Source organism: Mixophyes fleayi, chromosome 2 (assembly GCF_038048845.1).
Source record: "Mixophyes fleayi isolate aMixFle1 chromosome 2, aMixFle1.hap1, whole genome shotgun sequence".
NCBI lineage: Eukaryota > Metazoa > Chordata > Amphibia > Anura > Limnodynastidae > Mixophyes > Mixophyes fleayi.
Genome location: NC_134403.1, coordinates 76,025,175 through 76,051,278, shown reverse-complemented (window position 1 = coordinate 76,051,278; position 26,104 = coordinate 76,025,175). Strand labels below are relative to the sequence as shown.

At 41.8% G+C, this 26,104-nt stretch overlaps 1 protein-coding gene across 1 annotated transcript; it reads right to left on the bottom strand.

Moving 5' to 3' along the window:
• Positions 1-12,741: 12,741 nt before the first annotated feature.
• On the bottom strand, positions 12,742-20,743 carry LOC142139829 (chymotrypsin-like elastase family member 1). The gene is made up of 8 exons (XM_075197698.1): positions 20,668-20,743; positions 19,516-19,613; positions 18,575-18,675; positions 17,522-17,647; positions 15,761-15,897; positions 15,214-15,359; positions 14,743-14,892; positions 12,742-12,850 (listed from the first exon to the last, which is right to left on the bottom strand). The coding sequence occupies exons 1-8, from the start codon at positions 20,741-20,743 to the stop codon at positions 12,842-12,844; spliced, it is 843 nt and encodes a 280-aa protein (XP_075053799.1). The 3' UTR covers positions 12,742-12,841.
• Positions 20,744-26,104: the final 5,361 nt, after the last annotated feature.

Below are 26,104 nucleotides of genomic sequence, written 5' to 3'. Positions count from 1 at the left end.
ATCCGACAACGGGATTATGAGTCAGAGCCTCAGTTTCACATTTGAATTTGGCGCCAATACCCGGATCTGTCTCGGATCCGACTCGGATCCGCAACGTTCGGGTGGGCTCGGATTTCATAAATCCGAGTGCGCTCATCCCTAATACTAAGTCAGGGCAGCAGGCATCACCAAAGCAGCATTTTGTGACTCTGATGAGATAGATGCAGGTCACTTCTCATTTGGTTGCTGGCTACTGATTAGATGGGTGAAGGTAACTGGCATGGTAGGGCTAGCAAATTTTAGCCCGGGGGGAGGGGGGGGGGGGGGTGGAAGAATCGATTTATCAGACTATTAGGAACATTTTAAAGGGAAAAAAAATGCAGATGGCACAGTGACCCAGCACAAGCTAGCCCACTATGGGACAGCTCGAGGGGCAGATGCCCCCTGCCCAACAGCCCAGCCTGCCCCAGGTAATTGGCTGCTGGTTATTGGAAAAACAGATACTTTACTATTCTGTTTAAATGGTTATTGATCTAATTGGTGCAAGTGTGTCTACAAGAGAAGTGGCATAATAAAAGGTGTGTGAGTCTGCACAGGTCACATTATAAATTCTACTACCTCTAAATTGTCATGGTTCTCTGTCCTCGGTGAGGGCATATATTGTCAGACAGTGGGTATTGGCCGATCATTGGGTATACTTATTTCTTCCTTGTTTTGCTTTTTTAAATATTGGGAGCTGTGCATTCTCATAATGGGATTACAGAATTCTTCTGGTAAGTCCTCTTTTGTGATGCTTTACTGTGTACTGTTTACCTCTTACCTAGAGCAGCATTTGCTACCTTGTTTCTGTTGTTGTCACTGACAAAAGACTCTAACCCAGATAATTTGTATTTAAATTTTTACAGTTACTGCTTGATTTCTAAAGTTTCATGTTTTAGTAACAATAGAAAGAAAAGTACCGTATATACTCGTGTATAAGCCGACTTTTTCAGCACATTTTTTATGCTGAAAAAGTTCCCCCTCGGCAGGGGCGGGCTGGCCCGGGGGGCAGGGGGGCAACGGCCCCCCGGGCCGCTCAGTCAGACCGCTATTAGGGCCGGTGGGTAGGCCGGCCGGCCGCCCCCCGGGTGCAATATAGAAAATTTTCACCGTCAGCACACAGGCGGCCGCGCCACATAACAGGGGATGCGGCCGCGTCATCAATGACACGGCCGCATCCCGTTTTATGCGATACGGCCGTCTGTGTGCCCCCCGGCCATCACTCTCCCAGCCCGCGCCTGCCCCTCTGCTTATACACGAGTGAACTTACCTGGTGTCCGGTCCCTCAGCTCTTTACTCAGTCCTGCGTTTGGAACGCAAATTTGTGTTCCAAATGCTGAACTTCCTGTCATTGGAACGCACATGCGTTCCACTGCGGAAGTAAAGAGCTGAGGGACCGGAGACCAGGTAAGTAAGTAAAAGGCTGAACATACCTAATATATTGTACTGCAGATTAATAACTCTTATGGATTTGTCAGACTAGAGTGAGCCTTTAAATGAGCACTATAGGGTGACATTCATGACCCAGTACGATTAGTAGACGCATGTTCCAGCCATGTACACATCAAGGAGGGATTTTCATTGGCATGTTTCTGGCAGATATGTCACAAGTAGCAATGTTCTCCAACATCCATTTAGTCTGCCATGATAGGTAGTGCTCGGCAAACGCACACAAGTAAATCTATTCTTGCACGCTGAAAATCTCTTGTCTGGCTTTCAAACAGGACACTTCAATAAATGGACCATGTCTGCTAAACTTCATCATATCTACATAGGTTTCAACCACAGAAGTCCATTTATATTTAAATATGGACATTTTCATTGTCACTGCTATTCCTTCTGATGTGTGGGCTTTATTGTTTGCTGAATGTTTTCATTTCTTGAAACATTTTTTTTTTTTTGCAACAATCTTTGCGCTTGCAGTGGCTGGAATGTGCAAAATGTATAATATTACTTTATATAAAGTGCAAAACTAAATCTTAAACAGTTATAGCTTTCTAATCTTTCCTTTGCTCTGAACACACCAGAATAGTCTTCAGTCCAAAAGAGAAAATGTAATGTAGCTGCAGGTCAGGGAGATGTACAGTAGTTTGTAGTAACACTGGCGTGCTAGAACTTACTGACTGGTTAGCCAGTGCTGTAAAGGAATAATTTTTTTTTTCTCTTCCCTGTGGCAACATACTAGTAGGTTAATCAATCTCTCTCTCTCTCTGTCTCCCCTCATTAGGTAATAATAGCTGTATATGTATTTATCTAATGCATAGAAGCCACCCCCCAATATTTTTATTTTTGAAATTTACCAGTAGCTGCTGCATTTCCCACCCTAGGCTTATACTCGAGTCAATAAGTTTTCCCACTTTTTTGTGGTAAAATTAGGTGCCTCGGCTTATATTCGGGTCGGCTTATACTCGAGTATATACGGTAGTATAGTGATATCCCACATCAGCTCTTTTTGCTTTGTATCCGTAGTCAGTGACAAATTCTACTTTTCAGAGAATGACAAGTAAGTCTGCATAGGTCAAATGCACTTAAAGGGCGACAGGGTTTGTAGTAAGCTGAACTCTTACCTGAAGGGGTTAACATAGGTTTTGGCCCGACCAATGTGTGCTCCAGTGGGGGGGACCTTGATTGGTAAAGAAGGCTGTACTTCCTGTTCTGCCTCATTCCACATCACGAGATCCCACCCACCCACTCCTAGTTGCGAGTATTTCTGGGTTAATGTTGCGGTAGGAAGTTACTGCGTTCAGCGGCTGATTTGTGGGCGCACAGGTAGTTGTCGTAGGTCACTGCCCCCCGTTGAGGCACCAGTAACTCCCTTTTTGGCCCTTCGGTGAGGAGGGTCCCTGTCCGGCTCGGTGAGGGAGGGCAGAGTGAGTTTTAAAGGGGCAGTCACTCTGACGCCAACTCAGCGCAAGTTATGATGGGATTTGTTCCCTGTGCTTGTGGACGTACGGCGGTGTGCGCCAGTCCACTTGTGATTTTGTGTTATCAGCTTGAGAGTTGTTTCGCAGTGCCCTTTCTCCGCCACCATAGGTTTAGTTAAAGTTAAAATTATAATAAAAGCTCAGGCAATTTTTTAATAACTTATACATGTCTCCGTGTGTTTATTTGCATGCAAATGTTTAGAATTCTAAGGTTGATGCAAGGTTTACGGGAACATACACAGTGAGCCCTTTAATGTATTTAAATGTGTATAGGTTAGTGCAGCCAGCAACAGGCACAAGTAATGTATAAGTTGTCATGGCCAAAATACATGGCTCATATAAATTTGTTTTTTTGCTTGGCTTTTTTGACACTTAAAGAGGAATTGTGATCCTGCAATGTAATAGTGCATTGAATCTGATCAGTATGCTGGGTTATGGAGTTTTAGGGGCCTATTTATCGACAATCGTTTTTTGTATTGAAACTTTTCAATCCTTATCTCCTTGATAAGGATTGAAAGTTTACGGCTATTTATCAAGAAAAAGCCCAGCGACAGCAGAACCGATAACCTACTGTCCCTGAGAAGTGACTCACCTCCTTATCGCAGCCTCTTCTCAGCCGAAGATAGCTGCGTTGATGTACTCCTCGATTTTATGTTAGTGCGCATGCGCCGACCGGAAAGCTGGGGCAAGCGCACAGAGCAGCCTAGTGTACAGTAGGGGTGTGCACCGGGCACTTTTAGTGTTTTGGGTTTTGGGTTTTGGGTTCTGATTAGCTTGAGGTTTTGGGTTCTGATTTGTTTTGCCAAAACACCTGACGAAAGGTTTTGGTTCTGATTTAGGGTTTTGGGTTGTGATTTATTTTTAAAAAAGCATAAAAAGTGCTAAAATCTAGTTTTTTGTTTGTTTTTCACTCCTACGCTATTATTAACCTCAATAACATTCAATAACAATCATTTCCACTAATTTCCAGTGTATTTGGAACATCTCACACCTCACAATATTGTTTTTAGTCCAAAACGTTGGACCGAGGTAGCTTTCTGGACCGCGTAGTGGAGTGGGCCGGTACCCAATTTGGTACCGGGGCCACAATATACCACCCTCAACTGGTCTGAATTCCACTGCACAGCTGCCTGCTCCTACATCCTCTGCAGCATATACAGGGTGTAGTTCTAACGCGTCAATACCTCTTGTTTTTGACGATGACAGGTCATTTTAATTAATTTTGGATTTGGCCCCAATATTGAATGTAGTTTAATATCTGATACGCATCTATCTAGACTGCGTAGTGGAGTGGCCCCAGTACCCAATTTGGTACCGGGGCCACAATATAAAACCCTCAACTGGTCTGAATTCTACTGCACAGCTATCTGGACTGGGTAGTGGAGTGGCCCCGGTACCCAATTTGGTACCGGGGCCACAATATAAAACCCTCAACTGGTCTGAATTCCACTGCACAGCTATCTGGACTGTGTAGTGGAGTGGCCCCGGTACCCAATTTGGTACCGGGGTCACAATATAAAACCCTCAACTGGTCTGAATTCCACTGCACAGCTATCTGGACTGCGTAGTGGAGTGGCCCCGGTACCCAATTTGGTACCGGGGCCACAATACCTCCTCCAACTGGTCTGAATACCACTGCACAGATGGCGGACACCGGACGCACGTCTAACACCAACATTGCTGTTATTTACGCAGTTATCCGCTTTGCCATAGGATGACTAGTGTCGTACTTGGTGCTCATGGCAAACGATTGTTGGACGGTCAACTGTTTGGTGAAAGACGTAGCGTTCTTACGACTTCCCCTCTGGGAAGATGACCGACTACCAGCAGCAACAGCAGCAGCGGCAGTAGTAGGCGTACCGCTGCAGGATTCCTCAGATGAATCCCGTATTGAAGAGGACTCAGTCTGGCTGGTGACATGGCCTGCAGGACTAAATCTGATGGAGATCGTGGAGGAAGTTGATGAGGAGGGTGTTGGGGGTGTGTATCCAACAGGACCAAGGGATTTAGGTGTCCCTGGACTGCTGACGGTCCTAGCCCCAGTTCCTGAACTAATCACTGAACTATGAAGGTTATTCAGGTGATGTATAAGGGAGGATGTCCCTAGGTGGCCAAGATCCTTACCCCTGCTTATTTGAGCTTTACATAAGCTACATATGGCCATACATTTGTTATCCGGATTGGGGTAAAAATAACTGCAGACAGAAGAGGTGCATTTCTTGGTCTTCTGACCAGGCATGACGATGGGCTTTTTCGTCCCATGGACATTCACTTTTTCCCCCCCTGGTGCCTCATTTAAAATAACCACATCAGCATCCTCCTCGTCAAGTTCCTCACAACGCCCAGCTACATCAATAGCCTCCTTGACACCTTGATTATCCAAATCTGGATCTACACTGTGGGTCATCCTTCCAGCATATGCAGAGGGTGTGCTGCAAATGGTGGATGGAGTCACCTCTTCCCGTACATTGATGGGAAGGTCAGGCTTCGCAACCACCAACACCCTTGGACTCGCCTTGGGGATTTGTGATGTCATCTGTTTAGAAGGCAGAGTTGTTTGCTGTGTTGTTGCTGACAGCATAACTCTTTTCAATTTTTTGGAGGGAGGGGGAGGAGGAGGACTTAGATCCTTGGGTGAAGCTCAACCACTAGTCCTGAACACGGGCCAGGGCCTAAGCCGTTCCTTGCCACTCCGTGACGTAAATGGCATATTGGCAAGTTTACGTTTCTCCTCAGATGTTTTCAATTTTCTTTTTTTGCTAATTTTAGTGAACTTTGGGTTTTTGAATTTTACATGCCCTCTAGGAGATTGGGCATCGCCCTTGCCAGACGACGTTGATGGCATTTCATCGTCTATGTCATGACTAGTGGCAGCAGCTTCAGCATTAGGAGGAGGAAGTGGGTGTTGATCTTTCCCTACTTTATCCTCCAAATTTTTGTACTCCATTATATGCAGCACAAGAAAGCGTACCCCTAAACCACACACACTCGGCAAAGCCTTTACAAATTATCTGCAGCACAGGAGAGTACCACTGGACTGGAGTTATACAGCAGTACCTAGTATTTCTAAAATAATTTTTTTATATTTTTTTACAATTATTTTTGTATAATTTTTTTATAATTTTTTTATTTATTTTTATTTTTATAATTTTTGTATAATTTTTAATTTATTTTTTAGCAGAACAGAGCACAGGACACAGGCAGCACCACTGGACTCAGCAGAACAGAGCACAGGACACAGCACCACTGGACTCAGCAGGACAGAGCACTGGACAAAGCACCACTGGACTCAGCAGAACAGAGCACTGGACAAAGCACAAAAGTACCACTAATATTAAAACAACCACAGGAGCTCCCTAACTGCAACCTCTCTCATGAGTGATCGCAGCCAGAATGAAGATGGCGGCCGCTAGCGCTGAATTTATGACATCTGAGTCTCGCGAGATCCGACGCGAGACTTGGATGTCACAGCCTCGATTTGGCTCCGTTTGGCGCCCGGAAGTTCCCGAACAGTGTTCGGATCCCGTCGGATCCGCACTGTTCGGGTGGGCTCATCTCTAGTGTACAGTGAAGAGAGGAGAGCAGCGCAATTCTGAGCATGTGACAGGGAGGGATCACATGATCCCTCCACACATGCTCTGTCCAGCTCTGCTCTCCGGAGCACAGCTGACAGCTAAGAAAGATTTCAGTTAGGAAAATACGCCAGCTGATGTATATTAGCATCTAGAAAAAGAGAAATATTTTACATTGAAGACTTTGATACATAGCGTTAATGAGCACTCCCCATAGACTGTTATGTGGAGTGCTCAGAAAAACGATAAGAGATGCAAAGCAGCAGATATCTAAGATATCTGCTGCAATGCTAGAATGATACATAGCTATTTAGCGGTTAATCCCTGAAAACTGTTGTTTTCAGGGATTTAACAGGGGGGAAAACTTTGATAAATAGGCCCCTTAGCAAGGTAATGTGTTGGTTTTATTCACAGTGGATCACTAGAGAGTGAAGAGTAACATCTGTCTTCTGCTTTTATGTTTTATGTATAGACAGGAAGATGTAATTGTCTAACTTCTACACTTATATGAGTATAATTTTAATACATTTCTGAATATAAATCTGTAGTGATTTTTGTTAGTAATTTGACTGGTGATTTCAGCTAGGTTCTATTGCAGATGTGTGTGATTTCTTTTTTTGTGAGTCACAGTATGGGTTTGTTGCTTTATAAGTTAAAAAAATAATTCTGTAGTCCTTATTTATCTTCATTTAGAGAGGTGTGCTTTTTCAAGGATTCATGATTAGTTCAGCTTTTTATTTTTATTTGATCAAAATGTAACCAACAGCCTTGTTTGCTTTTCTCCCAAATGTGGTTCAATCCCGATCCTGTTTGTGGTGACCTTCTTCTTTGTTCATCTGATTTTGAAAACTTCTTTTTACAGGAACATAAACAGTAGGAAGCGCTTATAGGATTGATAAAATACTGTTTATTATTAAATGTAAAAAAGTATATAGAATCAATACTCTATGCAAATAGATAAAATGCTTATTGAGTCATATACCAATATAACACATGCCTAAGAGATCTCAGGTGTATAAATAAATAGGATGTACATCCACATAAAAAATTTGAAAATAATAAAAAAAATATTAAAAAGTCCTGTGTGATAATAAGTCTCCTTGTTGCTAATGATCAAAGTACAATCTGTAATGGTATCCTCCAAAAGTGCCAAAATTGACTCAAAATCCAAATAAATACTATTAGGTGGAGAAAAAGATAAAGAAGATAGTTCAGATGTTTTTATAAAGTACACATTTCACAGATAAAGTGGTTACACTGATGTGTGATCTAATGAGCATAAAACAGTTGCACATCCCATACCACACACAAGTAAGTGGAAAGGTTGAAAGAACCATACTAGAAAGACTAAATTGACTAACATTGTGAAGGTAACAGGACTTGCTTGACCTGAAGCATTGCCCTTGCATATTTCTCCTTTTGAAATTCTATTTGGGAAACTTCCTAATGTTCCAATGGGTCCTTTGCCAGACTTACCTACAGGAAATGACTTGACTATTAAGTACTTTGCTCAAATGAGCAGACAAACAAGGCAGATCCATTATGCACTGCTTTCTACTCATCCGCCTGATATTGACAAATGTCATGATCTAAATCCAGGTGGTGTGATGATAAAGGTGTTCCTAAGAAAAGGAGGGCTGTCTGATTGGTGGGAAGGTCCTTACCAGTTTCTCCTGATGCCTTCAACTTCAACATGCCTCACACTGTAAGAAGGCAACTGCGCATAGGCAAACCGAGTGGGGGGTTCTTAGTGCCTGGAAACCCACCTCCAAGCCTGGGGCACTGTATAATTGAGGTGGCTGGACCATGTCCTCACTACGCACGGCTCTGCTTGAAAAGGGAGAGCTGCGTGCACCTAACAGTAGTGCACGCAGCATTGCCCATGTATATTATGGGGATAGGAAGAGTTGGAGAGCAGCCAAGTACAGTCTAAAATTATAGCCACGTCCACATGCATGCTGGTCACGCCCACTGACGGCGTGGTGTGGAAATCCCCCTCTACAAATCCTGCGTTTGCCCCTGCTGCTCTCCCTACACTTTTAGAAAATGCAGATAATTCCCCCAGTGTTTCTGCAACAACTAGTCTAGGTACACCAACTTAGACAGGCATAATAAACCCCTGCCTGGTGTTGCATCAGTCAGCAAAAACAGGTCTCAGCTGTGAAGAAAAGCAAAGCAATGACCTTGACAATAAATTGGTTGGGACCCAATCCGGATAAAGCGCTTTGAGAATTCTTAGCAGCCACAAACATCTTTGTTGGAGGAATCATCTTTATTTTGGATGCATATTGCATGTTTCCTGACTCTTGTAAAGCGAGTAATTTGATGAATACCCAGTGGAGAGATCATTTAAATTCACTTTAAATAATAAGGGTGTAAGAATTTCTGATTGTAGCTATGCTAATGTATCTGTAATTTCAAAACTAAGTAATACAAAGAATGACACAATATTTAATGTTAACATGACGTGCCCAGAAGTGTGACTCACCTTACAAAATGGAATATTTTAAATGGTACAAAACGGCCGAAGCCATAAATTATGGGGTCTCCTTTGTGTTTCCTCTGAGACTTGTTTCCTCAGCTGGGTTATCTCTGTGATAGTGATACAATAAAGTTTGCCAGAGAAATCTAAGTTACAGAAAAAGGGGGTAGTTTTCAGAAATAAAAATTAACAGTTCTGGTATTCATTCTTTCCGCAAGTATTGGCTGGGATACTGTCAAATAGAGTGCAACAATATTCATACATTTTAGACAAATTTATAAATTAAACTAAAGAGTCACTTTCCATTGTAAATGAAGAGTTTGCTTAAATAAGGGAAGTGTCATTGTAGAACCGAGAAGCCCTTGATGTGTTACTAGCAGACAGAGGAGGAGTATATAAATTAATAGAGTAAGCAGGGCCAGCGCCGCAATTAGGCAGCTGCCTAGGGTACTGGACTCTGAGAGGTGGCACACTATGGCCGGTCACCCATACTAACAATGCCTCTGATGCGATCACCCACTTTTTCTCCAGAGCTTACCTGTAAACACAGGCGGTGCTGCTGCGAGTCCTGACTGGAGAGGAGCCGAGAGGCTCCAAGAAGCAATAAGGAAACAAGAAGGAAGAAGTGGAAAAGATGAGACAAAAAGAAAAGGTAATTATATTAATATAGAGAAAATGGAGGGAGAGGGGCTAAAGAAAATGTGTGTGTGTGGGGGGGGGGGGAGGCAGAGGGAGCTACAGAAATAGTGGAGAGGGGGCTGGAGAAAATGGGGGGCAGAGGGGCAACTGAAAATGTAGAGAAAATGGGGGGTGAAAGGGCTGGAGAACGAGGGGGATAAAGGGCTGGAGAAAATGGGGGGTGAAAGGGCTGGAAACAATGGGGGTAGAGGTGGCTGGAGAAAACAGGATGAGAGGGAGCTAGAGAAAACAGGAGGGATGGGGCTAGAGAAAACAGGAGGGATGGGGCTAGAGAAAATGGGGGGCTGGAGAGTGGCATTGATCTGGTTATTTATTAAAATCTTATGAGGACATGTGGGAAAAAAGCTGTTTGGCAGGGTTCATGTTTGAGAAACTGGTTGGCAGGGGGTCCATTTGAGAGAAAAGCTGTTGGAGAGGGGGCATGTACGAAAAAAGCTGGTGGGCAAGTGGACAGGTGTGAAAAAAGCTGGCTTGCGCACCTAGGGCAGGGGTGCATATGAGATAAAATCTAGTGGGCAGGGGGGCATGTGAGAAAAGTTGGCGGAATATATGTGGCATGTGTGGCAAAAGCTGATTGGTACACGTGGCATGTTTAAGAATACCTGGTGAGCAGCATAGGATATGTCAGTATGTGACAGGTGAGTGATGTCAAGTTTTCTTCGCTTTGTTAGAAATCTGACATTTGGAGCCTCCCCTCTAGAAATCCTGCGTCTGCTCCTGGGCAGCAGTGAGGCCTCGACAACATTCTGTGTCAGACACTGGTGCATCTGGACTGCAGCCTTGCCAGTCAGCCAGGAGGAGGTATGAGTTCCAATATTTTAGAAATGTCAAGTGTGTGAGGGGCTAGGATGTGGGAATTGGGGGGAAGAGGGGCGGTAGGCCGAATTTTTGCCTAGGGCGCTGAGAAACCTTGCACCGGCCCTGAGACCAAGAGTATTGTACTTTTATTTTTGACCAACATGCTGTGGTTGAAGGGCATCGCTAAATAAAAAATTAGCGAATTGCAGAAAAAAGCAAGGGAAATTAGATCTTTTTTGATGGCTAGAAGCAGATTTATCCCAATGGATGTCAGGTATAGTACACTATATAGTAATAGGTCTTGTGGTCCTATTGATCATTATATAATTGTGAGATGCCTTCCTACACTACTAAAGTAGAATTAACATAGAGGTAAATGAAAATAGTCCTGAATATCCAGCATTTTATGATAATTTTGGAAAAGGTGACATAGTAGAGCAGGCAAGTTAGGTAGTAACAAAGGTATCAGAAGGTGGGTTTGATATTAGGGATGCTCACTAACCCCCATGTTTTGGATTTGGTTTTGGTTTTGGATCTGGGTTACCTTCGGGTTTTGATTTTGGTTTGCCAAAACCGCCCTTGTGTGTTTTGGTTTTTGTTTTGTTTAGCCATTTTTTACAAAATTCAATTTTTTTGGCTAAGATCACATAATTTAGGTATTATTTTGTACCTTCATTATTATTAACCTCACTAACACTAAATTCTAGTGATTTCCATTCAATTTTTACCATCTCACAGGTCACAATATGCTTTTCATACACTTTCAGCCAAATACTGCAGCGATCTGGCTGGATGGTAAGCGACAGAGCAATGAATCAAACACAGGGCAGTTCCTAGGACACATTGCCACACAGCAGTGGCAGAAAAGAAATGTGGTGCAAGATGGAATTGTCCTTGGATCATGAAACCAGTTATGATTCATTTGATCACTCCACCTATTTCTTGGATAAGTAAGGTAATTCTACAGCTAATACATGGCAACGATCGCTCCACCTGTTTCTTGGATAAGTGAGGTAATTCTACATGGCAAGGAGCGCTGACCCCCCCGGGATGCGTGCTTTTATCAGACACACACCAATCCAGGGTGCCAGGAGACAATGCACTAAAAAGAGCCATTGAAATTCCCAGCAAAAAGCCAGTTCATCAGTGAGCTTCGAATCAGTCCCAATTCCCACAAAATTATAATCTAGTTAGGTACTTTTCATGTAAAGTGCACATTGCAAACACAACAAAACACATGTGGGAGAATGTGGCCTCTAAGAGGCTGACTAATAGACACAAAGACATTGGGTGGATGGCTATCCAGGGATGTCTGCCTCTCAGGACATTCATGCACTCCTGGAACCTGTGCCGATATGCCCACTGCCCCTTCTGCATCACCAGAAGGGAAACAGCACAGCGTATTTTTTGGGACTGCCCCACTGCACAGGCACTGTTGGATGCCTTGGAACATGAACATAAGGACAGTGTGCCCAGAACTTGCCTTTCATATCATTTGGTATTTTATGGATTATTTCCTGGGACCTACATCATTGGGGCAATCCAGGAGGCCTGGAGCCTAATGAACTGCTTTAAGGTCGCTATTTGGCTTGACAGGAATCGCCTCATCTTAAAAAGGGAGAAGATGACCATCCAGGACTGTCGCCCAAACACTTTGTAGTGCAAATTCAGAAAAATACAGTGCTAGATTAGGATTTCAGCACTCAGAAAAATCAGCTCTTTTATATGGATGTATATGAGACCCCAAACACTTTGTAGTGCAAATTCAGAAAAATTTCCACCCTCCTATTTCTACTCTATCACTTTGCCTGCTCTATACTGTGACCTAACCCTTCTCTGTCCCTCTCTTAAATGGTGCTAGATCGCCATGGAGGCTGGTATTTATTGATTCCAAAACTCTGAGTACCGAGCCGACAATCTAAATGCCCCTCTGCATAAGGGTGCCAATATTATTGCTTACAAAACATATGTGCAAAAGTATTATCATTACCTTCTGATCTGATTAGACTCGTTGGTCTGTGTACATAAGAGTTAATAAACTTTACTCTATTCTTCATCAAATTATCAGAGATTCCCTTCTCTTCAAAACAGCTACATCAATAGAAATATAGCCGAGTAGAGGAGAAAAAATTAAATGTTGTTTACTATATACATATAATAAACACTGAAACACTGAAATATGTCATGCATGTAATTCTACATGCCATATATGGATGAAAAAATTACCAGAAGATATTTGCTGGGGGTAAATTGTTTATTAGCAGTTTGTTTTCATTGACAGAAATTTAGACAATTTGTATTTTATTGTTGTTAGCAGGTTTCTCTCCAGGAAACAAGGTGTGATCCATTTAGATGTTCTGAAAAAGAATAAAATATATTTAAAGCAAATGTCCCATTCCCATGTATTTAATTTACTGATAACAGGTAGCAGATTTATTGTTGTAAGACACAATAACACAATACATTTATTAAAACTTTATTAGATGTGGTGAAAGTGTGAAAAGGTAAAAGTCTATATTTAACACATAGTTGCCTACTCTCCCAGAATGTCCGAGCAATCTCCCGGATCCCAGCCAGTTCATTAAGTTGAATGGAGGGGGTGTGACTTAGTGACGCGATTCACGTATCAAAGTGGCCCCGCCCCCTGCTGGTATAGGCCAAACTGATAATGATAGCTTAGGGGCAGGGCCAAATGACACAATTCTCGTAGCTCCACCCCAACACGCCCACCTTCCCACCGGAAGAAGAATTTACAATGTTGGCAAGTATGATTTAACATGACCCAAAATAAATACCTTACTTATGACTGCAGTGAGAGTGATTTACAAAATGATGGCATAGTGCTAAAGTTATTTTGTTTCCTTTATGTCTGTACATGATTGCTTTCGCTCCTTCCTTTGCATGTCAACATAGAATCTTTTGTGAAGGGGCCAATGTTTGCTTTGGGTGCTGAGTGGACCTGTGTAGTTTTTATGCATAACACTCTATTTCCCCCCCAAACCACTCCCCCTGGCCTAGGTGCCAAAACTGGTAAAATAAGGTTTCATTATGTATATTTAAATGAGCTATAATTAGTGAAGGTAGGAACTTGACGATGGCGTTTTTCCTAATTTGCTCTGCAATGTCTCCACTGCACAAAAGGCTTCAAACTGAATATCACCTTGGAGGTGCAGGCAATACCATTTGCTCTTTGTAAACCACAAATTAATGGATGTACAGTTTGGCACAAGTAAACTAATGATGACTTTGAGATAAATCCATTTGTACGTGGCATAAGTAATATACTGTAACTAATAATATAATAATATATATACCTGTGCTATCAAATAGAACCAACCTGCTTTCTGTAATTGCATCTCATATTTATTGGTCATGCAACCATTATGTGATAGTTGCATTATATAAGTAATTCTAGTCAGTGGCATTGCCACCAGGGGTTCAGGGACTACTTTTCTCTCATAGTGTAGCCAGGCTCCCCGGGGTCCCTTGGCGATTACACAGGGCCCTTCTCCCTCCTCCCCCCTCTCTTCTCCCCTCCCCTCCCCTCTGCTCCGATCTCACTGACATCATCACGCCCGACATTTTCAGTGAAGAGCGGGGCAGTGAGGAGCCTGAAGAAAAGAAGACCGAGAAGAATACAGAAGAAAACAGGAGACAGAAGAAAGAATGGCAAGTAAAAGGTAAGAAAATGAATGGAGGAGAAATGGGCAAGTGTAAAACGAGGAAAACTGTTTTTTTTGAAGGGGCAAAGGGTGATATTGTGAAGGGCCACAGTGTGATATGGTGAAGGGGCACAGTGTGATATGGTAAAGGGGCACGGTGTGATATGGTGAATGGGCACAGAGTGATGGTGAAGGGGCCTAAATACTTATTTACTTTGACCCAACTACTTAAAAAATGGGACTACCCAGTAATTATTTTGGAATCGGGGTGCCTTGGAAAAAATTATGGAGACCCTAAGAGTGCCTCGATCTGAGAAAGTTTGGGAACCACTGCTGTACATTATTAAGTAATGATGCCATTTGTAACTTGTGAAACCTTACAGCGTTCTACTTCCTTGTGATATACGTTCCAGTTACACCACAATTTCCAGCTATTATAAAGGCAGCATTAGAATGGTCAGTGCTATTTACATATCAATCATCATCAACATTTATTGATATAGCACCAGAAAATTCTTTAGTGCTTTATAATTGGGATAACATAATAAGGAAAGTACTATTATCTGTCACATTCATATGTCACTTACGCTGTTGATCCAGGTGTTGAAAGCAGACACTCTGGTAAACACTGATGGTTTCTGAGAGTAGTTGCAGCCAAGGGAGGATCCAAAGCTGACAATACCATGGACCTGGTACACACCACCGACAGAGCAGTTGAGGGGTCCACCAGAATCACCCTAAGGTGCAAGAAAAGAAAAAGACAACATTTCACATTAATACATTAGTACAGTAGATTATACTGCTTCATAATTTTCTTCCATTATTATTTAACTTTTATAAATTGCATAACACCTGTAACAGTATACACCATGATGTAATCATGACAACTTCACCACTTACGCAGCCCATAGCTACATGGATGATAGTCTTATAGGAGTCATTTTGAAAAATGCATAGTGGTGGTAGATACAATTCGGCAGTAGTGGGACTTATAGTTAACTGGGTGATTGTTGTACAATTGTATGTCAATTAAAAGTACATAAGTGAATTCAACTTACATTACAGGAAGATCTGATTCCATCACCACCAGCACAGATCATAGTGGTCTTCACAGTGGAGCCCCACCAGGAGCTGAGAGAGCAGGTTGCATGGGCAACAACAGGCAAAGTAGCCTGCTGGAGGATGGTAGCAAGAGATCCACCAGCTGCAGAGAAGGATAAGTTAGTACTATAATCATTGTAATTACTGTAACGTTTATAACTTATTGTTGTGTAATCTGGCTGGTAGGAACAATTTCTAAGAAGTCTATTATATGGCTTGAGGTGAATCTCACATCTAGGTGTAATTTGTCTTGGGTATCCCAGCTATCTGGCCCATCAGAGTGCCAGCAAGGCAGCTACAGATTCTGCTCTCTTTGCTAAGTTGGGGGCTCTAGAAGGGATGACACTTATTACTGGACCACCCTCAAGTAATTTGACTAAAAGCTGGTGACTGCATGTTACCCTCCTGCCTGTATAGAACAGCATCACAGCCAATCCACTTCAATTACATACTACAGTAGAATACAGTCACGTTTATAGACGATACAATACACAAAGAACTTACTGGTGAGTCTTCCCCAGCCGGTAACAACGCAGCTGTAGTTGTGGGCCAGGATAGTGCCACTAGCTGGTAGTGTAGCTACTTTCACAGCAGTGTTCAGGGTAGCGCTGGAGGCCAGCCACAGAATAGCAATATCATTTCTGCAAAATATTGGGAATATTCCAATATGTCAAGGAAAATTATAATTAAAATAAATAGTTTTTTATTGTGTGTAAAATAAAATAATTAAAATGTATTATTTGTGTTAGCCATAATAGTGTCCATAGCTGTTACTTTTAATGAAGAGGTTTAGTCATTAATGTACAACTAGCGCCAAAAGAAAAAGAGCACTTACATTAAAACTCTATGTTAAAGACCTCTTTTGATTCATACAGAACTATTACATAGGTACAGTGACTTCTACAATCTCAGACCTTGCTTCAGGGAGATCCTTGATAATTTCCCTAAAATAGGTAGGACTATGCTTATATACACAAACAATGGATAGCACTGTTGCACAGTAGTTAGCAGTGCTGCATCACAGCTCTGGAACCATGGGCTCGATTTTGACCAGGGCCCTCTCTATCTGTGTGGAGTTTGTTACTGATGAAATTAATTCTTGTGTGTATCCATTTGGTAGGGAATTAGATTATAAGATCCACTGGGGCAGGGACTGACTTGAATAATCTATGGTGCTACATAAATAACTGTTAAAAAATAGAGATTCATTCAATCTATAACTAGTACCCATTGCCTTATCTTTGCTTATGCAATAATGATCTTATCGGTTTAGATAAGAACGTTATAAGGCAACTACTGCAACCTCCTCCTTACTGGCCTCCCCTGCTCCCACCTCGCCCCCCTCCGCTCTATACTCAATGCGGCTGCGAGACTCATCTTCCTCTCACGCTGCTCCTCCTCTGCCTCCCCTCTCTGTCTTGCCTTACACTGGCTCCCCTTCCCCTACAGAATCCTTTTCAAACTCCTCACCACCACTTACAAGGCTCTCTCCCAGTCTACTGACCCTTATATCTCTAATCTCCTCTCCATTCACACTCCCGCCCGCTCCCTGCGCTCAGCCAATGATCGCCGCCTCTCCTCCACTCTGATCACCTCTTCCCACTCTAGAATCCAAGACTTCTCCCGAGCTGCCCCCCTTCACTGGAATGACCTCCCTCGCTCCATCCGTCTCTCACCCAATCTGTGCTCCTTCAAGCGGGCTCTTAAAACTCACCTGTTCCTTAAGGCCTACCAACCATCCACTTAACCTCTCACCCTTCTGTTTCTCCCCTGGCTCCTTTTTTCTCTCCCCTTTGCTTCACTGGCTCCCTCTTGTGCCTGATTTTGTCTACCCTCCCTTAGGATGTAAGCTCGTATGAGCAGGGCCCCTCTCCCCTCCTGTCTCCACACCTGTTCTTCCGCTCCGTCTTTACAGTATTTGCCTGCCTGGAGTTTCTGAAGTTCTGGTACTTTGTGTTTATTGTTCTGTATTGTTCTACCCTGTATAGTCTACTGTTTGTACCATGTACGGCGCTGCGGATACCTTGTGGCGCCTAACAAATAAACGATAATAATATTAATAATAATAATAATAATAATAATTCCACAGTTTTTGAGCTACAGATGATGTGATATTGGGTGATTTGCCCAATATTAACTGCAATACCTTAGCCAACTTAAGAATTCCATGCTAAATATTTCCATTGTCAACCATGTATTTAGTAAAATAGCAATGCAAAAGATATTAGTTAGCCATCATAGTCATGTCATGTTTTAGTTTCTTACCCAGCAGCGACATTGTTGGTATTCCAGCTGGCGTGAATCCTAATGGAAGACACGGCAATGTTCTGTTCTGTACCATCATTAGCGCTAAGGCTGTGTTCTCCCAGGCCCACACGGAAGGAAACAGACCTGTTGCAGAGGATGAGAAGAGGAGACATGATATTTACAGTGTGTACTGTCAGTCATTTTGCAAAAAAACATGAAGCCAAATAGCTTAACAATCTTCATAATAAACAGCACAAAATAAGTGTATGAACCAATTGTAATAATTATCTATGTCTGGTTGCCATAGGTAACACCATCTTTCCATTGAACAAGTTGTCAAACTGCAGTTAGCCCCTAAACTCCAGAAACAGAATTAGTGGTCAGATCTCTGCTCTTGGGACTTTGGTACCTAATTGAGTGGATGCTGCAGTCATCCAATACTACTGCCACTGTCCCAAAGATAACCCTGACAGTCTTCATATCAATAGATAAGAAAGTACAACCCTAGGCTTTAAATTACTACAAAACTTCAACATTTAAATGTTCAAATATGAACCCTGAAGAAAACATATTGTTCAATATTATCCTGTCATTCAACTGCAGCCTGTTAAAATAAAAAGTATTACCCCCTCCCATATATTTAGGACAGAGCTCTTGTGGGATGTGATGCAAGTTTGAAAGCTGAGATTGCAGTAATTTGTGTTGCTGTGACATCACTGGCCCGCCCCTGTGTTAACATCGACCAATCCACACAGTGCATTTGTACAAAGTAAGTGTGCAATTCACCGTCTGTCTGGTTAGTTAAAGAAGCACTGAACTCCTAACATTGCAACCTATTGCAGTGGCGTAAAAGAAAGCCTGCAGGAAATATTGAGTTAAGTATAAACCCTCAGGTATTTCAGGAATATTCATTAATGAATTTGATATACAGTATATCAATTTACTTGCTTTTAATAGCTTGTTGATAAGAGCCATTCTAGTGAAAATATTAACAACTTTATGAAATATCAATAAGTATTGTACTAATGATCTTACAGTGGAATATTAACAATAAAGCAATCTCATTGTTACCTCTCAACGCAGTGAGCAGCAGTCAGCACACGGTTAGCACGGATCAGAGAAGCTCCACAGGTGTGGTACCAGCTGCTGCCAGATAGGTACTGAAGAGATATCTGGAGGAAGACAATAACAGAACATTACTATATGATTCAATGAGCCAAATAGTAAAATACTATACTACATTATAATAGCAACATGATATCAAACATATGAATGGGAGTTGTACTAAGCTGAAAGTGCTCTTTTTTAAAACTCCATTTATGAGACAGACATTCCTGCAATGCGCTATGTGTCATAGTGTTGTCATATGAAACTTTAGGCAGATCATGTGCACTAAGTAGGCTCAGTTCAAGTTTACAGTCACCGTTGTGAAATAGAGTGAAATAGAGATAATTGATCTATATAGTGAACATGATGTTAGTACAGACTGACAATTACCTGAATGATTGAAGGACCATTTAAGGTGGACACACAAGCGCTTATTTTGGGCCCATGGTAAGTACAATTCGGCAGTCATTGAATGTTCAATGGACTGTGAATGCTGCTTGTAACATTTATGGTCCATTAAGTGTTCAGGATATGGTCAATGTGTCATGACAATCCCATTGGCTATAAAGACCAATCATCTTTAATTTATTTGTCGATCAAGCTGTGGTGACTGTAGTTTGAATGAAATGTACAATAGTGTGTATAAAACCAAACTTTTCTTGTGGCATTTCAGGATATTTTCAGTGGTGCTGACATCACCACCTTCCCTCCTTGTAAACGTTATAGTAAAATTATCAGTGTCTCATTTGTCAAAAGGTTGCTAGTGACACACTCAGTATTCCACATCAGAAAATAATTATTAATTTGCTATACTGAATACAGGTAAAGGATACAGTAAACCTTGTCACTGTATACAGCTAGAAAGCCAGTCAGTTGCCCGGTGTCTCTGTGTACTAAACTCTTACCTGCCATGGCCAGGCGCCCTTTGCTGCATTACTTCCTCCTACTACACGTCCATTATCATTGTCTTCAATATAGCGGATGCCTTCATTATGGCAATATCCTTTAGGCAGAAAAAATATTATTAACATTTAGTTATATGATTAACATTTATTTATCTAGCGTCAGTAAACTATATAGAGCTTAACAGGTAGAATAAAAATATTTAAAAAACACTTATTTAAGAAACAAAATAGATTCTTTGATTTATTCTTGCTCAGTATAATAAGGGTACCCCAATGTTTAAGAATTATTTGGATTAAAAGATTTTAGATTATTGTTGTGGACTGTCTAGATTTTGTTTCTCTATTGGTTTTTGAAAGCACTACAGGAAAGCCAGGGCTGGATTATTCGTTGGGCTAACGAGGCTACCACTTCCGAGCAGAGGGACCTATAGGTCGAGCAGCAGGTGATCTACACTATTCCCCAGCTCCCAGTGTTGGTCCCTCCTCTGACCAGCTACAAATCACTTGTTCCCCTTTCTTTAACAGTATAAGTGTGCTTTCACATGTTCACTACCATGCGGTGCACAGGGGCAGGCTGGGCTGGGGGGCAGGAGGGCATCTGCCTCCCCCAGGCCAGTCTCATACTGGGCTACCTTGGGTTGGGTCACTGTGCCACCTGCATTTTTTTTTGCCTTTAAAATGTTCCTAATAGGCTGCTGAGACGAGTCTTGCCCCCTGGGCTAAAATATGCCAGCTCCCACAGGCGGGGCGCAAGGTAATATGCAACATATTGATTCATAGAGCTCCTGGCAAATTGCCTGATGTCACCTTGAGGTCCGTATGCAGCTGTTCTGTTTCCAACAGTAGCCACTGACAGGAAGCTAATTCTAGCATTATGATGGACAAGTACTATGATTCTAGTGCTACAAGGGACAGGCAACAAGGTTATAGTGTTAGCAAAAGAAGGAAAGGGCATGAACAGAAAATCCTAGCATACATAATACTATGAGCATATGATAATCAGTGCAGATTGTCGGTGCATTACATAAAGGTGTGTGCAGGGTGTCCCATGCATGAACTACAACTGTATTACATAGATGTGTGTGCAGAGTCTCCTATGCTGTACATATAGGTCTTTTACCCAGAGGTGGGTATAGCTTATAGTCAAATTACCCATTAATTCCTCATCCTCATCACCACCAGCGGGCAGTGGTGGAGGACCTAGGTCGTCTAGTGGCCGATCTGTCATACACTATTGCCCAGCTCCCAGTGGTCCTTCTCTCAGGTTTGCATTTTTAGAGGGGGGCCCTGAGCCAATGTCTAGCCTAATTCCCCATTGCGTCTTAATCCATCTCTGAGGACATCTGCCATCAAAAGTACAGAACTAGTTATAATAGTTGCAGTAAGTGGACACAATGTTTGAATACCATGGTTTAGATCCAGGAGTGCTTCTGTACAATTTGTGTCCTCAAGTTAAATATAACATGTTGCCCATCCTAACAGCCTGCATGTGCTCCAAACTACATTACATCATTGCAACTTCCCAAACCATATATTCCAAATGCTAATATAAGGACGCACAAGGACAAATACACTGTAAAATTTACTTTGCTACCCTTAGAAATAATACAAAGTTTTCCTCAGTTTAATTAAATGTAATAAAACTATTAATATTGGTCTGATCAATAATGTATGAAGTACAAGGCTGTAAGTGTAAGTGCACACGGGCGGCTCTGATCCCTCTGTGATCTGGATTCTGTGTTTTGACACTTGAAATACAGAGGGGAATACCCCCTGCTGCACCCTCTACAACCATGGTGGTTCCACAATTGTGTCTAATATTTCTAATAATGTAGAGGAGACAAATGCATAAAACCACTCACTGTCAATGCATAAAGCTACCCACAATTGCAAACGTTGGTTTGACGTAATACTGTCTTGTTGGACCTTGGAGCACTACAATTCCCATCATAACATAGTAACTGAATGTGATAATAGTATACTTTTCCAGTTTTAAATACTCCTTTTCAATAAATATTATCTTCTAAAAACTATAGAATAAGAATAGATGGTAAGATGTGTGTCTTACATGAAGTAATAGCTTATGGGGAAAGGAAGGCGTTTCATTGTATGGACATGAATAGATGCCGATTTCATGCATTTATCGGTTCCTATTATTTAAGTGTGGTTTACAGTGAACAGTTGCATTGACATTTTATAAGGTTAATAGTAATTATGGAAATTTTGAAATTCATCTCTGCATGAGGCCTCTTCTCATTACACTATTAATCTGAAAGAATAAACAACTCCATTAGCTTTCATTTGTTTTGGCTTTAAAATTTATGATAGCATCTACCTTTTAATCACAAATTGTTGTTTTAGTGCTGTGGGGTGTCTGTAGCTGTTCTAAGCTGTGTTTCTCCTCAAGTCTGTCATAGTGCGTGTGTGTGTTTGAACATGAAATATATGTTTGTCATTATGAAGTAGGGATGAAGACCTTGTGAAGGGGAAAATAGAGGACCTGGGGGAGTCCTATAGAAGTTTGCTATAGGGCCCAGTCCTTTGCAGGTACACCACAGAACAGCATATGTATTAGGAACTCTTTCACTAGTAGTTGTATCAAGGTGACTTATAAATCACAAACTATTCAATGATTAACCTCTGTCTGATATTTTACGGTCTTATAAAGATTTTCTCTGTATATTCATGCTTTTGTATGATAAAACTTACCGCAAAGAGCAAGAGCAGCTAATACAAGGAGCCTGAGCATTGTGAGATGATTGCTGGAAAATTCTTCTGTAAAAACCTAACGGTGGTGTATTCCCTTTATATATCATTGAAAAAGGAGTCAACAAATAGTGAGAATGTTTCCAGATGATGCAAGTAAAACAGGTGGTGGATGTGTTTCCAGATCTCCTGAAGGACAAGTTATAGACTTATATAACTATGTTGTTATAAAAAGAATTTTGAAAAGGAAAAAATAATACACACAGGAGGAGGTCTGCAAAATGTTACTTCTATGTTGACGTGTAAAACACTCATTCACTCAACATTCACATTTTAATTAGATTAATATATATACTGTACTTGTATGGTTAAGATCTTATTTTCAATATAAGAGGTTCTCGTGGTAGTCATTGTAAATTATAATTATTATTGTTATTATTATTATTATTATTATTATGAATAACACATTACAGAGTGTTGTGCACCAAATTATTAACATTTATTTTCAGAAAGTCCCTAAATAATTTACAATGTAATCTCCCTATCACACGCCGAGACCCAACAGGGCCGATTTAGTCAGTAGCTACCAGTATTCATTACCCTACCACTATGCATTACCCTGTCAATATGCATTACCCTACCAGTATGCATTACCCTGTCAGTATGCATTACCCTACCAGTATGCATTACCTTGCCAGTATGCATTACCCTACCAGTATGCACTACCTTGCCAGTATGCATTACCCTACCAGTATGCATTACTCTGCCAGTAGGCATTACCCTACCAGTATGCATTACCCAACCAGTATGCATTACCCAACCAGTATGCATTACCCTGCCAGTATGCATTACCCTGCCAGTATGCATTACCCCACCACTATGCATTACCCTGTCAGTATGCATTACCCTACCAGTATGCATTACCCTGTCAGTATGCATTACCCTACCAGTATGCATTACCTTGCCAGTATGCATTACCCTACCAGTATGCATTACTCTGCCAGTATGCATTACCCAACCAGTATGCATTACCCTGTCTGTATGAATTACCTTACCAGTATGCATTACCCTGCCAGTATGTATTACCCTACCAGCATGCATTACCCTGCCAGTATGCATTACCCTACCAGTATGCATTACCCAACCAGTATGCATTACCCTGCCAGTATGCATTACCCTACCAGTATGCATTACCCTACCAGTATGCATTACCCTACATGTATGCATTACCCTACCAGTATGCATCACCCTACCAGTATGCATTACCCTACATGTATGCATTACCCTACCAGTATGCATTACCCTGTCAGTATGCATTACCCTACCAGTATGCATTACCCTGCCAGTATGCATTACCCTACCAGTATGCATTACCCTGTCAGTATGCATTACCCTACCAGTATGCATTACCCTGTCAGTATGCATTACCCTACCAGTATGCATAACCCTCTCAGTATGCATTACCCTACCAGTATGCATTACCCTGTCAGTATGCATTACCCTACCAGTATGCATTACCCTCTCAGTATGCATTACCCTACCAGTATGCATTACCCTGCCAGTATGCATTACCCTACATGTATGCATTACCCTACCAGTATGCATTACCCTCTCAGTATGCATTACCCTACCAGTATGCATTACCCTGTCAGTATGCATTACCCTACCTGTATGCATTACCCTACCAGTATGTATTTGGACCACAGGAAACCCATATGAAAACAGGGAGAGATTATTACCTACAAGCAAACAGCACCCTGGGTAGGAACTGAACCTAACGTAATACAATACAGCATTTGTGAAACTCAAGAGTTTTTTTTTTCCTAACTCTTGAGGTTCTTGAATTAGTTCCACAGGAACACAAGAATACAGTGAACTAACAATAAAGTGGAGCCAAACCAAGAACAATTTCTTGATATGACATTAATGAGAGAACATCTCTGATTAATCAGAAAAATATGAAATCATTTTCTCTCTGTACGGTAGGTACCATATTTCTGTAAACAGCCAACATGGGTGTGGGAAGCCCAATGATATGTCAAGGTAAGCTTAGATCTATTCTCTACTATACACTAACACTAGTAAAGTCGGTGTAAGCTGGAACTAGTGGCAGCCAACATATACTATTTGGTTTAGATCTGGTATTAGTAATATTAGTTTGCAGGGGAGACCTTAAGACTTATTTACTAAGGAGTTTCCTCAGATTTGAGAAGTGTAATAAATAAGTAATAAAAAGTCAAATACTAAAATAAAAATGCAATTCCTTCCCTAACTATCTACTTAGAACAATGTTTTGTCATGCATTTTGTATGATGTGCTTTATCAGAGTATAGAATTCTTATAATTTTACCACTTTGTTTATTGTTCCGTGGCTTTTAGATTTATGCAATGTATTTAACATAAATGAAATAATGTGAGACCTTGTGGTTCATAGTCTCTTAAAGCTTATGTTGTTGTAGGTTCCAATTGAACAACTTAACTGTGCTTTTTACTGATATTTTTTTTTGTCTGGTTTGGTACTCCTGCATTTTAGGAATAATTATATGATAAACATACAGCTTAATTTTGTGATTTATGTTCATTATAGGCTTTGCATGAATTGTTATTGCTTTTATAGTTATTTTCAAGGGGGATTGTAATTTTAAAGGAGGTTATCCACAGGTTCGTAACTAGGGCTGTGCCAAAGGGGCAGTTGCCCAGGGCAAAAACATGAAGGGGAACGCATACCTCCCAACTGTCCCGATTTCAATGGGACATCCCGATTCACAGGCCGCAAAAGGGGCCGGGCATAACAGAAAAGTGGTTCGAGTTTTACCCAAATATGTCCATTTGGGGGTGGAGTTTCAATGAATTAGGGGCTCATTTTGTCCTACTCTCCGCATTTTAAATTTTGGGAGGTATGGGGCACAGGGAATCAATATTTAAGATTAATATGGGTACAATTGAGGGTTGGAGGTGTAACATTTCATTCATGCCCCTGGCACTAACATTTCTAGTTTATGGCTCTTATTGGTCATAGGCCTCATAAGGAGTTTTCTAAGTAGTCCAGCATTCCCATGACTTCTTAGGGCACCTTGATGCATTTCTTTTTTTTAAACTTTTATTTTTTTGAGCTAATCGGTGCAGGGGGCAGGGTCCCCAGCAATAAGTAAGCTTATTAAATATGCCATGAAAATCAGCAGTGCTGATCTGCCTCTCCCCTTCCTGCTCCTCGCCTCCTGAGTCCTTCCATTTTTCCCTCTCCCCCAGCCTGGCAGAGTCATCTCTTCCCTCATGTCACGGGTGGTTGCAGTACTCAGGAAGTGGGTCACCGAAAGACACGCCTCCCCAGTGGTCTCTATGCTAAGTTACCAGTGACAACTGTTTTCCTCTCCTCCAATATGTATGTACCATCTGACCTCCTCTGCCCCATATCTGTGTTACCAGTGCCATCTGCCCTCCTCTGCCCCATATGTATGTTATCAGTGTCATCTGTCCTCCTCTGCCCCATATGTATGCTACTAGTGCCATCTGCCCTCCTCGGCCCCATATATATGTTACCAGTGCCATCTGTTTTCCTCTGCCCCATATGTATGTACTATCTGACCTCCTCTGCCCCATATCTGTGTTACCAGTGCGATCTGCCCTCCTCTGCCCCATATATATATGTTACCAGTGCCATCTGCTCTCCTCTGTGCCATATGTATGTTACCAGTGCCATCTGCCCTCCTCTGCCCCATATGTATTTTACCAGTGCCATCTGCCCTCCTCTGCCCCATATGTATGTTACCAGTGCCATCTGCCCTCGCCTGCCCCATATGTATGTTACCAGTGCCATCTGCCCTCCTCTGCCTCATATGTATGTTACCAGTGCCATCTGCCCTCCTCTGCCCCATATGTATGT

Excerpts from the sequence above, each read along its gene's own strand:
- LOC142139829 (XM_075197698.1), bottom strand. The coding sequence starts at position 20,743 with ATGACAGATCGGCCACTAGACGACCTAGGTCCTCCACCACTGCCCGCT. Across the intron at positions 19,614-20,667 it reads TGAGGATGAGGAATTAATGG|GATATTGCCATAATGAAGGC; the intron begins GTAATTTGACTA and ends TTCTGCCTAAAG. Across the intron at positions 15,360-15,760 it reads CGGCTGGGGAAGACTCACCA|CTGGTGGATCTCTTGCTACC; the intron begins GTAAGTTCTTTG and ends CCTTCTCTGCAG.